The 16,472-nt window shown below is 44.0% G+C and overlaps 1 protein-coding gene across 3 annotated transcripts in view; it reads right to left on the bottom strand.

Moving 5' to 3' along the window:
* GABRR3 (gamma-aminobutyric acid type A receptor subunit rho3) overlaps positions 1 to 16,472 on the bottom strand; it is a 54,399-nt gene that overhangs the window by 29,515 nt on the left and 8,412 nt on the right. For all 3 annotated transcript variants that reach the window (XM_077342241.1, XM_077342240.1, XM_077342238.1), the window contains 3 exons: positions 10,393 to 10,505; positions 2,482 to 2,549; positions 130 to 353 (listed from right to left, as the gene is read on the bottom strand). In XM_077342241.1, the coding sequence (XP_077198356.1) occupies positions 130 to 353; positions 2,482 to 2,549; positions 10,393 to 10,505 (405 nt within the window). The remainder of the gene's footprint in view (positions 1 to 129; positions 354 to 2,481; positions 2,550 to 10,392; positions 10,506 to 16,472) is intronic.

The raw sequence follows: 16,472 nt of genomic DNA on the forward strand, positions 1-16,472 counted from the left end.
CCTCTTGAAAATAGACCTTCCATGCTTGTTCTTTGTACATCACAAGTCTACATCACAAGAAACTGGCATTATTCCCACTTCTGTTGTTTGCTCTCCTGAAAATGATAGAGGAAAGGACATTGTACTTACCGCAAACTGAAGAGTACATTGCCATCTGGGTAGACCCGTAACATAACATTTTCTACAGTTGTGTCATGGATGAATGATCTTTTGGAGTGCACAAAAAATATATCGGGTACCCAGATCTTTTTAATGAGTCTTCCATCAAAGGTCATGCTTTTGTTTCGAGTACTAGGAAAAGAGAGTCTCTCATCTTTCCAGTAATGTCTGAGGTACAAAGTCATTGTGAAATCCTTTATGTAAAGGAAATATAAAGAAAATTAAGAGGGAGTCAATAATCCACCAGGTATGAATTAGTCACTATAATATTATCTGTAAAAGTAACTAGTGCTTCGAGCTGGGTTCACTCTATGTTATATCAGCTTAGGACTAAACCAAGCAAGACACTGTAAGATCCACGATGGGTCTCTTCCCACTACTTCTTTAAAAAGGAAATTGCAGCTTCCAGATCCTCTGATATGGTCTCAACCCTTGCGGCTTTGCTATGAAACCACCCCCCTTCCTGGTTTTTTATAACCTCTGGAAGAAAAAATGACAGGCACTTTCTCCTTGCTTATTTCCCAAAGTTATTAATAGCCAAAGGCCTGTTTCTATCCACAACTCTACTAGCTGCTTCTCCCCCATACATACCAGAAACTAATTAGACCGCAGCCAAGTAATATATGCAGATTCACTTAGAAGTTCATATTCTTATGGAGAAGAAGAAGCCGTTCTAATATGCCGCTTTTCTCTACCCGAAGGACGTTCAAAGCGGCTTACAGTCGCCTTTCCTTTCCTCTCCCCACAACAGACACCCTGTGAGGTGGGTGAGGCTGAGAGAGCCCTGATATTCCTGCTCGGTCAGAACAGTTTTATCAGTGCCGTGGCGAGGCCAAGGTCACCCAGCTGGCTGCATGTGGGGGAGTGCAGAATCGAACCCGGCATGGCAGATTAGAAGTTCGCACTCCTAACCACTACACCAAACTGTCAATTATGCACGGTGTGCTTCCTTTCTGACTCATTCCTCATACATTGGTTGATGCACTTTCAATTTGCTTTTGCACAATGTGTAAAACAAGAAAATCTGTTTCTAAAGTGCACTGAAAGTGTTGCCAGATTTGAAACTGGTCCATCTAGTTGCCCTTTTAATATCAGTCTGTGTGCTGCAATCCTCAAGTACTGCTATTTAGTTTCATGCCATAATGAACATCAACCATTCATTTTGGCATAGTACATATTAAAGGTATAGGAATTTTTTCTCCCCTGGCTGTTGTCAACTTTCTATGGAACTATATGCAATTACATCCAAAGCCATATTAATCCAAAACTAGTGTGTGGATAGCTGATCTTTGTGCTGCCTCTCCTGAGACTCAAAAGTGATTCATAAACACTGCAGTTCTCATTCACAAAAATGAGAAGCATGCATACTGGGATGCGAGATACACTTCTGGATAGCAGCTTGTGTGATCTTGGGGTACTAGTGGACTATAAGATAAATATGAGCAGACAATGTGATGTGGAGGAAAAGAAGGCAAATGCAATCTTGGGCTGCTTCAACACAGGCATCACATCAAAATTGAAAGATGTCATAGTCCTGCTGTATAAAGGTAAAGGTAAAGGTATCCCCTGTGCAAGCACCGAGTCATGTCTGACCCTTGGGGTGACGCCCCCTAGCGTTTTCATGGCAGACTCAATATGGGGTGGTTTGCCAGTGCCTTCCCCAGTCATTACCATTTACCCCCCAGCAAGCTGGGTACTCATTTTACCGACCTCAGAAGGATGGAAGGCTGAGTCAACCTTGAGCCGGCTGCTGGGATTGAACTCACAGCCTCATGGGCAAAGCTTTCAGATGGCTGCCTTACCACTCTGCGCCACAAGAGGCTCATAGTCCTGCTGTATACCACAATGATAAAACCACACCTGGAATAATGTAGGCTCTTCAAAAAGGATGTGGACAAAATTGAGAGGGTTCAGAGGAGAGTGACAAGGATGATCTGGGGCCTGGGGACCAAGTCCCATGAGGAATTTTTGAGGGACTTGGGAATGTTCAGCCTGGAGAAGAAGAGGTTGTCATTTAGAGAAGGCAGGGGAAGGTTCCTGTTGGCAGCAGAGGAGAGGACCTGCAATAATGGGTTTAAACTATGTGTAGAGTGATATCAGATAGATATCAGGAAAAAAAAATTCATAGAGTAGTTCAGCAGTGGAATCGGAGGTGGTGAGCTCCTCCTCACTGGCGGTCTTTAAGCAGCAGCTGGACAGATACTTATCAAGGATGCTTTAGGCTGATATTGCACTGAGCAGGAGGTTGATGGCCTTTATGGCCCCTTCCAACTCTATGATTATTTGATTATCACAGGTGTAGCTGGATGAGAACAAGCTTACCATGTCAACTTCTGAAATGCTGTCAATACTTTCAATTTGTACATCAATGCCCACTGGTATTGGTGACCCTTTAAAATAATAGAGAATACAAATATGTTGATCAAGTATGTAAATAGTAAGTTCTTAAAAATTTAAGGATACATAAATACTAATCATATAAGTGACCTATATCTAATTCCTGAAACTGTCTTTAAGAATTTAAAACTTGTTTCCTAGAGGGCTCTGTCACACTCAAAGTTTGAATCCAACTATACGTTATAGCAGTGGTTCTCAACCTTCCTGATGCCGTGACCCTTTAATACAGTTCCTCATGTTGTGGTGACCCCCAACCATAAAATTATGCAGGTCTTCTTTCACAGAAATTAAAACGATATTGATCAAGGGCGTGAAGATCCATTGTTCCTGATTGTATATAAATTAGTTATAAATTGTATATAAATTGACAGGTGCCTTCAGGAGGAGCGGCATCAGTGGCGCCCCCCCCCCCCGCCCAAGCTGCTCGCCCTGCCGTGACCCCTGTGAAAGGGTCGTTCAACCCCCAAAGAGGTCCTGACCCCCAGGTTGAAAACCACTGAGTTATGGAATCATAGAGACATAGAATCATCGTTTCAAGCTCATATATAACAATAACTAGGGAGCTTTTTTTTTCTTCATAAGAAAATGATTCCAAACATTGGCAACTGCAAAGAAAGAAGAGTGCAGTGATGAGAGTTAAGTGTTGCTTCTCTCTGCGGCTTCCTTGCTCTTGAGGAACATTTAATTTTATGAAAAGGACTTATTGGGTACTTATTTAAATGCATCTGCGTGTGCCGTACAGTTTGACCCAAAGGCAAGGTCCATAAAGGAATCACTTGAGCATATGAAGCTGCCTTATCCTGAATCAAACCATCAGCCCATCAAAGTCAGTAACGTCTACTCAGGCAGGGAGCAGCTCTCCAGTGTCTGAGGATGAGGTCCTTCACATCAGTGGTCCCCAACCCCTGGGCCGCGGCCCGCTGTCAGGCCGTGGTGGCCTTGGCGCCGGGCCACGGCTCCCTCTTCCCGCCCCCCCCGCAGCGAGAAGCTCGTCCAGCCACAAGCAAATCGGCCGCCAAAGCAGCCAATTAGCTTGCGGCCCGGCAAGTTTCTTGCTTCGGGAGGGGGGGGAAGAGAAGCTTGCTGGGCCGCAAGCTAATCGGCCACTTCGGCGGCCAATTTCCTCATGGCCCAGAGGGGCGGGGAGAGGGAGCCGTGGCTGCCGGCATGCAGGCGGCGCAAAAGCACATGCGCGGACTTGCCGCAAATGCGCGTTTGTGTCCGGCGGGGGCACAAATGTGCATGCACCGCCGTTTTGCGCATGCGTGCATGTGCAGCGCTGCTGTGCCTACGCGTTTGCGCCCCGCTGGACGCAAACACTCATGCTCAGCAAGTCCACGCATGCGTGTTTGCGCCATTGTTGCCGCTCGTGTGCAGGGCCCCAGGTCGCCCTTTCCCCCCACCCCGGCACAACAGTCCGCGGCCATCAAAAGGTTGCGGACCGCTGCTTCCCATCACCTCCTACCTGATCCTTTTAACTGGCGCTGCCAGGGACAGAACCTCGGCCCTTCTGCCACTGACCCCCAATCCCTTCCCATCAACCTTTACATCTTCTGTAAAATGTGGTGCTACTAAATTATTGTTGCTCTAAAGCAGGGGTAATCAAACTGCGGCCCTCCAGATGTCCATGGACTACAATTTCCATGAGCCCCTGTCAGCGCTGGCAGGGGCTCATGGGAATTGTAGTCCATTGACATCTGGAGGGCCGCAGTTTGACTATCCCTGCTCTAAAGTACGTGAATGCTAAAATATTCTTCTTCTTCTTCTTCTAAAATACTGTCATTTAAAAGGATAACAAGGAAAAAGAGAAGCCCAGAAAAACAAGACAGATCTTTCTACAAACCTGAAAAATGCAGGCTTGCAGAAAAATCTGAACTCAAAACAAATCACCTTACAGGGAAGGAGGGGAAGGAGGGGCCAAGGCTGAGAGAGAGAGATTTTTAAAACAAGAATGAGCTCATGACTGAGATGAGATTTCAACAGAAGAACTCAAGGAAATGAACAAATATGCTTGTCCCCAAATGGTTCCCTGCATCACTGACCCTCTGAGTCATTCATTAAATATGTTTACCTGGAGCTTCCAAGTTTCTAAGCAGTAGCATGTACTCAACTATTCATATTTAACCCCAAAAGGGGGAAATAATAATCAAGTACTGCTATAACCAGAGGAGGGTGGGGGAGATGAACATACAATGCAAGGCAATTACATGGGAATTTGGCTCTTGGGGGCATCAGAAATACAGATATTCAGGAAAAATTCTAGGTGTTAATTAAAATTAATGCATACATTTTATTCTTCAGTTAAATATCCAATCTTTTCACTCATGGGCTCCCAGTTTTCCTCACGCTCCTTCCCTCAGTCCTCTGGACCCTTCTCTCCCTCATCTCACATTTTTCTAGTGACTTCTGCTTCCTTTGACTTGTGTTCTCTCGGCCTCTTGCCTCACCCTTGTCCTGGGCTGAGTCTGCACTTTGCTTTTTATCCACTCCCAGCCCAAATACATCCCTCCCCTCTGCTCTGTATTCGATTTCCATTTGGATTTTAGACGCTTTAAATGTTCCCCCTGCAGCATCCATGACTGATCCACAGTGATCCTACCTTTCCCCTGCGATACCCAAGAGTGGATATAAGTCAGTATATTTGAAAAACCACCTTTGAAAGCCCCCAATATCAAGTATAGATGTTCTGCACTTTGCAGATTAACTTCCTGCCCGTTCCTGGAATGCTAACATAGCAAAGCCATCTTCCCTGATTTGCCAGGGAAATCAGTTCAAAGACTGGAAGTTCCTGGTTGCAAGGCTTCCCTCCCAAGACATATTTTTGCCCTGTTTTAAAATGCCTGCACTCCAGAAACCCATACTTCTCTTAGCAGAGATTTGCCTCTGGGATTCATTTCCCCCTCCTCTGCTGTCTCCAATCCTCACCCCCTCCCCCCAGTTCAGGAAAAGAAAGAAAGAGCCTCCTGCTGCACTTGGCTCCCCTCCCCGCTCTGAGCTTCCCCAAACAAGTGCAGAATACATTCTGTTTCAATTTGGGTGGGGAGGAGGAAGACCCAGGTTCAAATCGATCTGAATTCAACAAGATTGACAATGGAAATAACAAAGTAAGTGCAGATTCAGCCCTGGAGTCTTGCTCTTCTGCTCTTCCTTCTTTAATCTCATTAGCATCTGAAATAATTCAGCCAGCTGCTAACAGAGATCCTTAGGAGGAGAGCAACTCAGTCAATTGAGAGTCTCAAGCCCTGTCTCCCCACTTAATATTATGCCATTTCAGCCAAGCACTGCCAGAGACGTTATAGCTGCTACACAGAGATTAACAATAAACAAGTAGGGGACCTGCAAGAACTTGTAGGAGGCATCTCATTTCCCCTCCCCCTTTACATCCTCTTTCTTTTTCCAGAAGGCCCTATAACCTCTACCTGTTACCTGCTCTCTTTGTTTCTTTCCACTCACCAACCAATCTCCTTGTAGCAAGTTTCAGTTTTCCTTACCTCCCCCTGGCAGCTTCTCCCTAGGAAAATTCTGTATAGTTCTGGTTTGGTCAGGCTTGGTCAGGCCCAGTTGTGCAGTGCTGTCTGCCATGCCAGACACAGTTGTACTGTAGAGAAACTGCAAGAATTGGAAGGGATGCATCTCACTTTCCTCTATATCCCTCTTCCCTACACTATTTCCTCTTTCCCACCTCCTGGCAACCCCTGTATCCCCCCAGGGGGATTGTATTTTAGTATTTTATCTTTTTAATGTAAACCGCCACGAGCCGGCTGTTCTGAGAGTGGCAGTCTATAAGTTTATAAATAAGTTTATAACGTTTATAAATAAGGCAGTCTTATTTATAAATAAATAAATAAACAATATATCCCTGCTTCCTTTTCTACCTCTTGAACAATATTGATCAATTGATCATTTGTAAGTAACATTCCATACTTTAAATCAAGGTCTAAATAAACTAAGCCATTGGCCAAATATAAAACCACCAAAAGAAATACAATACTTCCTTCCTCCCTTTTGGATTGAGTTTTGATTCAGAAGAGGAGGAATGTACAAAAGAAGAATAACAAAAATGTCTCATGTAGATTGCCTTGTGTTGGCACTTTAATTGCCAGTTTGGTGTAGTAGTTAGGAATGTGAACTTCTAATCTGGCATGCCAGGCATGCCAGGTTTGATTCTGCACTCCCCCACATGCAGCCACGGCGCTGATAAAACTGTTCTGACCGAACAGTGATATCAGGGCTCTTTCAGCCTCACCCACCTCACAGGGTGTCTGTTGTGAGGAGAGGAAAGCCTGTAAGCCGCTTTGAGCCTCCTCAGGGTAGACAAAAGCGGCATATAAGAACCAACTCTTCTTCTAATTGTTCCAGAGTTATTTACTTATTTATTCATCCATTCAGCTTTGTGTTACCTGTCAAAATTAGCATTCAAAGGACAAGTACCATCATGCTACGTACACATTCCAGTCTTTATAACAACTTTGGAAAATTCTCTTTGTGTTAAAAACTTTGTTTTATGCATGTCCAGAACAGTTATGCATTTAAGAGTACAGAAACAAAAATAAGACAAATCTAATGAAATGGATCTCTTGTTTAATGTTCTGTTCCTGTGTTCCACCAGGATTTTTATTCTCTTTCTGGCTTTTTAAAATGGGAAAATGATAATTCAGAAAATAGGCACCAACCAAAGGTGGTGAGAGACCAACATTTTGTAATCCTCCCTATTACATTCCTTGTTCTGTATCTCAGCTACTATTACAGTTTTAATTTTTTTTTATTCATCTGATTATGTGTTCATCCATATAAAAATGTCCACAAACTTCTGGATCAAAAGTCAAGTGTTAAGACTTAAATCACTAAGAAAAACACTGTTCTTTCTTCACATATCTAGTCCAATATAACTACAGGGGAAAAAAATATTTTGTTACAGAGGAACAGCCTCCTGCTTCCACAATATCATTTCAGAGAGTGATTCATAAATAACATGGAAGAAAATTTACCAACAAACATGGAACTTATTTCTGCATTTTCTGTATTTTAAAACTTTGCAGTTTGTTTTCCTAGATGTTCTGTAAGGAATATAATAGAAACAGATGGATGTTACATAACATTTTTAACCAGGTCATACACGAACTGTGGCATGTTTAATCTTAGCCATTTCATCGTTAAGATTGGTAAACAATTCATTATTAAAACTCATCATCTCATTAGTAACTGAGGGAAACCAACACAGAGAGATAGACTGTTACTGCTAATTGCATTCAATTGGTTTTAATTGGATTATTCAGCTGTAGTCTCAATAGAGAAGTATATGTGTTTCCTATAAGAATATTTCAATCATATTCTACCTGAGTATTCTGATATTGGGGTATAAGTTTTGGGCATCAATTTCAATGGCACAAAAAGCATGCAATATGCTCCTCCCAAAATCTTGGAGCACCCTGAACACCAAAATTTCATTCCAGCATACATTTCATGGACAGGAGCCCATGGATATGGATGCTGGAATAAAATATTGTTCATCTTTAAGGGGCCACAAGATCCTTTTTTATCTTTGCTGCAACAGCATGATAAGACTAACCCTCTGGAATCATCTTTCCACAATTGTGCTGCTCCAAAATAGTAGGGTAAAAGATGTTTGACTATTCCCCATGGCAACATCTCTGTGTGACAGAAAAGATAATCAGATATAAAGGTTCTAGCCAAGCCAATCTCGTCATGTGAATCACCAGCATAGCAAACTGAGCTTAGGGTTACTTGCAAAGTTTTGCATTTTCCTGCAATGACAGGAGTAGGTAAGAGGGATCGGTTCTCCATGTATGCTTCCCTGGGATCCTCTAAAGACAGATGGTCACTAACAAGTGCAATGCATAAGCTGTAGTTGAATGCTGGAATGGTAAAACCCAGCTTCTGATCCCTACATCCAAGCTCATTGGGTGATCTTGGACCTCCACTCCCCTCAGCCTAACCTATTTTACATGGTTATTGCAAGAATGAAATGGCAGAGAGGAGCATCATGTAGATTACCCTTGTGTTACATGGAAGAAGGGCAGGATAGAAATATAATGGATAAATACATTGTTAATGACCGGAACCAATATAAATTGCCTCCTTATATCATGCGGAATTCTTATCTCTAGATATGCAAATTATTAATTTCACACCTAATGCTTTTATCATTCATGTGCAATGAAGTGAAGGAAAGCTGGAGGAAGCAAAAACATGGAGCAAAATAAAACAGTCAGCTAAACACCAGTAGCAATTATCTGAGAATAGAGTTCAGTTTCTTTTTCATATGCCTATTTGACATAATCAGAAAATGATTACTCCCTTAAACGTGTTAATGTCCAGTAATTTAATAATTGCTACTAGACTGAACTGAATACCCCAGGCTAACCTGATCTTGTCAGACCTTGGAAGCTAAGCAGCATCAGCTCTCATCACTATTTGGGTGGGAGATGATACAAGGAGTACCAGGGTCACCACACAGAAGCAAACAATGGCAAATCACCTTCAGTTGGCTTTTCCCTTAAAACCCCCATGAGGGCGCCATAAGTCATCTGTGACTTGACAGCAAAAACACAACAACTCTATACTGTGTAATATAAATATTTACTTTGGCTGCAAAGAAATAATTTTATCTGTAAAAGTAAAAATAAAATAAAAATAAAATGAGCAGATTGTTAATAATTCACAGTATCCCTTTTTAATCATTCCCAGCTGTAAAATCTTAGATTCTAATAGCAAAGTGAGCAAAAACTGTGGATATTTAAATCCAATGAATGGAGCAGTGAACAGGCAAGACCGGTCTTTCTGCGAATATGAAAAATGCCCCAGCTGTGTAGAAAAATCTGAAGTCCAAAAGAATTACATTGGGTGGTTTGTAAAAAAACCCAAATGATTTTTAAATGTTCCTGTAGCCTTAATAAACAGATTGCAACTGTTGCTAGGCAACCATAGCATTTGAGGCTGTTTTGATGAGTAAAAGACAGGAGGAATGTGCAGGGTCCTTGCCAGGCTTTTGTTTTGGCCTTTTAGGAAGAACTCATCAGGGCCAGACCTGGCTAAGTTTGTTAACTATGGAAAATTTCTTGAGATTTTGGGGTAGAGATCAAGGATGTCAAGGTTTGGGGAGGGGAGAGGCCTCAGACAGGGAAGTTGGAGGGATCTCCAGGTCCTACTAGGAGGTTGGCTAGAAGTAACCACTTGGTGACTTGACACTATTGGATTTGTATGACTCAACTAAGCCTATCAGCTTGCGACTGTTCAACAGCAGCCACCCCATGAAAGCTAATGTGGTGTAGTGGCTAGAAAGTCAGAGTAGGATCTGGGAGACCCATGTTCAAATTCCCATCTGCCTGTAGAAGCTCACTGGCTGATTTTAGGTTAGTCAAGTACTTCCAGCCTAACCTATCGCACAGAGTTGTGAGAATTAAAAAAGAAGAGAGGAGAATAACATCAACCGCTTTGATCTCCACTTTAGAGAAGGCTGAGGCAGGAGACAAGGACAGAAAATGGGGTTTGCCAGGAGGGAAAGAGGAAATTGTATGGGGAGGGGGAAACAAGGTAAAGGGAAAAGGCTTCGGGGGCTTTCAGGAAAGGCAAAGAGGATATGAGGCAGAGGAGAACATTAGATGCAGGTTCCCACTTGTGTAAGACTAATATTAACTTCAGTAGTTTTACAAGGGTGTAATTTTGCCAATGCATGTATCATCTAATGTCATTTTCAGTCTAAAGTAAACCATGTTATCCCATTTCTAGATGACTTGGCTGGCTGGGGACTGAGTGACTTACTACATAAGAAGATACAATTAACTAGCATGGAAAATCAAATGCAACAACTCTTACCTCCAAAGCTAGGCCTCAGTGCAAAATCATGGTCCTCTATGCGGAGAAGCTGTTCCGATTTCATGGGTCGCACTTTGGTACTATCTAGTTTCCTCATCCTAAGTTCTCGTTTGCTGCATTAAAAAATATATTATTTGATTGTTTTAAAAATCTATACATCGCAAGTTCTCTCAAGTTGCAATAAAAACCTACAGTTAGAATTTAAAACATTCAAAGGATAACTGCAAATAAAATAAATCCGATTACAGCCTACTAAAATCACTCCCACCAAGTATCCAGAGTGAATAAGTGTACTCCTATTAGGGAGACATTCTGAGCTGCCACCATTCCAACCTGGACATGACCAGGGTGGATGAGTTGGCTTGCTGGACACACAGGACACACAGCACCCAGGACACACAGCACTGCTATCCAAAAGGGCTAGGGAGAGGGCCTTGAAAGGAGATGATTGCTGTGCATGGTCAACCCTTCTCAGGGCTTCACATCTACATATATCACTGCACACTAGTTTGCATATGGGTCTCAGGTGGTCCCAGGGCTTTGAGCCATCATGTCTAAATATATTATTATACCTATTTGTGTCCCAGGGTTGAGCTACCATATCTACATGTGCTGTTGTACCCTTTTGGGTCTCCACTGGTCTCAGGGTTTCAAGCCAGTTCATCTACATATTTTGTTGCATGCTTTCAGGTTTGAGTCTCAGGTGGACATAGGACTGAAGAAGCAGCTGTGCCACACACCTGCTCCAATTATGGGGCTTTGTTTCCAGGCTACTATTTGGAAACATTTCCTCACCCTGCCTGTTTCAGCCCTGGAAGGGGCTGTGAGAGTTGTGGGCTTCCCTTCCTTCTGGTGTCTGAATGGAGTGTCTGCCAAGCTGCCATTGGGTTATTTTGGGGATCTCTCAGCAAAACTCTGGGGATGCCTGGTCTGCCTTTCTGCCCTTTAGAACCTGCCTTTGGAGACCTGTGGAGGGGCTACTAGCATAGTGGGGGGCTTGCCTTGCTTCCAGTGTCTGGTGGGGAGCTGGGTCTGCCCAGGTGAAATTTCTCTGTGAGTTTGGTCTCATTGGCTTGTTCTTGAGCCATCTATAATCTCCTGGCTCTATATGCAGCTATCTTTTCCCAGAGAGAGAACTGGGGTGGAAGATCTTTTGGAGGGCATCCATAACTGGAACCCCAGAAATGTAATCAGTCTCCAACCAGGAGAGATTGTAGAGCAGCTGGCAGCACAATAATGTTCCCACTGGATTTGGTGTGTGTAGCTTGCAAGAAGTCTAATCTATACACTTTTGAACCTTTGCCCAAAGTTTTTCCCAAAACCACTTTCCTGGCTAAAATTTAGCCCTGTTGGGTTTGCAGTACCACTGTAGCACTGGTTCTGCAAAAATGTCAGCCACCTTCAGTTTCTACTTCAGGGATTCTTTGAGACTTTGATTCTGTACTGTAGGCTTCTATGGTCCTTGGTAATTTTTTTTTTGCACTCCAAAGAGCACTTTCTTTGGAGGGCATAACTCAGGCCTTGTAAATCCAATCTGTTCACAACCTGGAGGGCATGTAGAGGAGAGTCAGTTTGAGGCCTGCTGCAAGTTTGGTGTATCTAGTTTGCACAGGATCCGTTCTATGCTAGGCTGAGGGCCTAGCACCCTGTTCTTGCCCTAGAACATTTCACCCAGCACTTAAAAAACACAGTAGAGAATGCTTTTTCTTGGGTTGAGTACTGGGAAAATGTTACATCCCCACAACAGAAATACTGCCTTGAATTCTGGTCTAGCCCAAGTTTCCCTACTTTGCTAGCCAAATAAAAACCCCAGGCACCCCATGTCTTCTTGCACACTGAGAAGCATAACAGTCACTTGGATTCTATATTCCAAATCTCCACTTCTAGTTATGTTGCCTGAGAACCTTATAAAATCATGTGTCCATCCACAAAAGGTCATTCCCAATCATGTGACTGAATTTTAATAGAATTACTTGGAATTGATTTCTTTAATACAGCTCCAACTTACTCGCAAATCCAGAATTAAGTGGAGTATTTGATTATAAGAATCCACTATGGTTCTTCGAGGGAAGTAATTATGAATGACCTGAGTATTTGGGCTGTCTACTGAAACCCAAGTTAATGGTTCTTTCACTGAGTGACGGTGGCATCCTTGGTAACAGACTATGACATTTCAGGGTCTATACCAGGGGTAGTCAAACTGCGGCCCTCCAGATGTCCATGGACTACAATTTCCATGAGCCCCTGCCAGCATTTGTTGGCAGGGGCTCCTGGTAATTGTAGTCCATGGACATCTGGAGGGCCGCAGTTTGACTACCCCTGGTCTATACCATATGGACAGAAATATTAAAGTAAAACTGTGAGGTTGTTCTAAATTAATTCTTGTCTGTGAAATAAAGTAAAGCCTTTCTGTAACAAATGATATTTTGTCACAGCATCACATATCATCATCATCTTCATCACACCCAGGCATTCTGGCTGACGACTCACTTCTTAAAACAGGAGATGATTGGTCCTGAGTGGGGGATATTCCACCAATAGGAAAAAGGTAGTTCAAGCAATATTTTTCCTGTTGGTGGAATTTCCCCCACTCAGAGTCAATTGCAGCTCTTGCTCCACCTTCAACTTCCCCACAATGCAAACTCACCTCAGCCCAGTGGCAGCAGGTGGCCAAAGACGGCAGCCCCCCTTCCTTTTGCCTGCACAGCTCGGTTGAACCTAAAGGTTGTGGAGCTTCCTTGCATGACTGCTGCCCCCCCTGCCCAATTCCTCCCCAGCTGGGCAGCCACCACCACCAGAGTGCCAAGGAGAGCTGAGGAATATGGGCAAGGCCAAGCTGGCAATCGTGTCAGTCGTGTCAAGGGTCAAGGGCATGGCAGGCAGGTGCAAAATGCAGCTGCACAGGTCCTTACTGGGACCACATGGAGGGCCCATATTTGACCAGCCTTCCAACACCTGCATTGGCTACCGGTGGAGTTCTGGATGAGGTTCAAAGTTTTGGTACTGAGGTTCTATGTGGTCTGGGTCCGGCATACCTAAGGGACCACCTCTCCCAATATGCCCCTTGGAGAGCACTGTTGGCAATCCCTGGCCATAAAGATGTTCCCCCGGCCACAACCAGTCTGGGCTTTTCTGGCCCTGGCTTTCATCTGGTGGAATGCATTGTGAGTTGAAATCCAGGTCTGTTAACGTTCTTCTTTGTCCCCCCCCCCCCCTTATTTAGACCATCGCCAGTCTGTTTAGCCTAGCAGAAGGTATTTAGGAGGGTGGGGGAGGAGTACTGGTTTTACCTGTGCTGTTATTATTGTAGTGCCCCAAGTCAGCTTGCAAGGATGGGTGGTATAGAAACTGAATAAATAAATATTTCAGATTTATAGATAGGAGCTTTAGAAATTCAAACACCTGTATAACCCATTATGCCCTGACCTGCTAGCCCAATCTTGTCAGTAGGGATGGGCACAAACTGGCTCACAAGCTAAAGCTTGTCTAGAATTTTGGCTGCTTTGTGGTTCACGAAGCAATATTCGTGGAATATTGAATATTTCACAAACATTGGAGCTGTTGGTGGCAGTTCATGAATGAATATGTTTCCAGACAGACTGTCACTGCTCAATTAAATGGTTAGAAAACTCCAAGGCGGAGGGGGGGGGGGGGGGAGGCAGAATTGTCATGCTTTGAAAATACCAATAGGAGCCGTTGTGATTTGGAACTCCTCTCCTCTCCTCTGCAGGGTATGTGGGTCTTAGGCGGACTCAGGGATCTGAGCTATCCATCTCTCTTATCACACTGAGGAGAGGGGCTTTGCTACCAGGTTCCCCAGCTGAGGACCCACATTTTTTAATCTCCCACTCCTCTTGATTGTGAACCAACCCCTCTGTGCCCCATGAGTGTGAAAGTGGATACCAAGGGTGTTTCTTGTGAGGGGAAAGATGTTCTCCAACCCCACATACCACAAGCCCATCAGGTCTCTGAAGCTAAGCAGGATCAGCCTTGGTTAGTATTTGAATGGAAGACCACCAAGGAATATCAGGGCTACTATGCACAGATAGGCAATGGCAAACTGCCTCTGAAAATCCAGCAGGGCTACTATAAGTCAGCTGTGACTTGAGAGGGGGAAAGCTCAGGGATTTTCTACTTCTAGGTATACACCCTGCAAAGTAAATTCCCTCCCTGTTTTCCAAGGATTTTATTAATACAGGGAGGGTTTTAAGGGGTGTTTAAGTGGTAAGTGATCAAAAATTTAGAATTGAATAGCTAAGCAGCACTTGCAAGCTTTAGCCACAATCCCAATGTATTAAATCATGAAAGTGACAAAGGTGCCAAATGCTAAAGAGCTTAGTGAAGAGTACGTCTGATGCCTGCATCTAGTACAAAAAGATGGAATGCTATGGAAGATGCCAGTGGAAGCTTTAAACTCCTATGGTCTGGATAAATCATCATATGGCTGAACAAGCTCTGCAAAATTCTGAGGTGAAATGAGAATGCCTGATAAATGTTTAGCATGTTTCACAACATTCCAACCATATAAAATTAACATCCGCAGAACAACATGCCCAAACAGCTACTATCAGAAATCACTTCCAACCAACATAAACTTGGGATGGGTGAGTGAAAAGCTGTTCTTGAATGAGTACACTTCCCAGGCTCCTCTCCTCTATCTCCCAGGAGAATTCTGGTTATCAACTAAGGGAGCCATTCAAAGTAGGTCTGCTTAGAACTGTGTCCTAACTCAGGGGTAGTCAACCTGTGGTCCTCCAGATGTCCATGGAGCAAATGCTGGCAGGGGCTCATGGGAATTGTAGTCCACGGACATCTGGAGGACCACGGGTTGATTACCCCTGTCCTAACTGAAACCCCATTTGCCTGCCATAGGCCCATTATGCACGGGGGGGGGGATAGTGCACATTCGTGGTGGAATGGCGGCAACTAAAATCACCGATAACGCACGGTGCCGGCTGCAACCAGCCGCAGATTCAGTGCATGCTGCTGAAAAAGCCGCGTTAGCGAAACGCGGAAGAAAGCGCAGCTTCCGGGTGACCGGGGTGCAACCGGGGTCACCGTGTGCATAATCGGTTACTCTGGGTTTTGCTGCCATTCCGTCCCATCCCGTGCATAAGTGGTTTGCTTTGCTTCTTCCCCCTCCGCGTTTTCCATGTGACTCGAAATCGCCATTTCGGAGGCCATGCATAATGGGCCATATATGGACACAGTGACAAAGGTAACTACTATTAATGTAAAGAGTGAAGCCTGAGGCTAACAGGCACTGCTACTCCAAGATGGGCCTTGGAGGCAGAGCAACTTAAAAATATAAAAACAGCTATGGCCACACTCCTTTGCTCTTCCACTTTTTGCATTGGTGCTGTCGCTTTCGGGGAAGCTGCTGTCTGAAAATACACTGAATTCTCAGGGTTTATGGGGCTCATTTAATTTATTACATATGCATTCTAAACCACTGAATTTTTACTCACATGTAAGCTTAATAGTTTACTGTCAAAGGCATAGGATTGCAACCTGAAATAGAAATCTCCAATACATTTTGGATCTCTTTGAATTCTGTTATTGGCTCCTTACTTAAAAGAAGGTTCCAGGCAGATAAGAGCCCCTTTTTTGTATCCTGCTTTTCACTACCCAAAGGAGTCTCAAAGCAACTTACTATTACTTTCATAGAATCATAGAGTTGAAAGGGACCTCCAACACCATCTAGTTGGCCCCCTCCACTATGCAGGAAACTCACAACTATCTGCCCATCCACAGCAACCCCAATTCCATGCCCAAATGCTCCCCCCACACACTCACACACATAGCCCAAAATAAAACCAGAATCCCTGGACAGTCTGGCCTGGAAAAAAATTGCCTCCCGACCCTGTCAGATGGCTATCTAGCCCCTGCTTAAAAACTTCCAAAGAAGGAGAACCCAACATCTCCAAAGGAAGCCTGTTCCACTGAGGAACTGCTCTAACTGCCAGGAACTACTTCAGGATGTTTAGCCTTTCCCCAGAACAGATACCCTGTGAGGTAGGTGGGGCTGAGAGAGCTCTGAAAGAACAGTGACTGGCCCACAGTGATCCAGCACATGGAGG

This window comes from Paroedura picta, chromosome 6 (genome assembly GCF_049243985.1).
Source record: "Paroedura picta isolate Pp20150507F chromosome 6, Ppicta_v3.0, whole genome shotgun sequence".
Lineage (NCBI taxonomy): Eukaryota > Metazoa > Chordata > Lepidosauria > Squamata > Gekkonidae > Paroedura > Paroedura picta.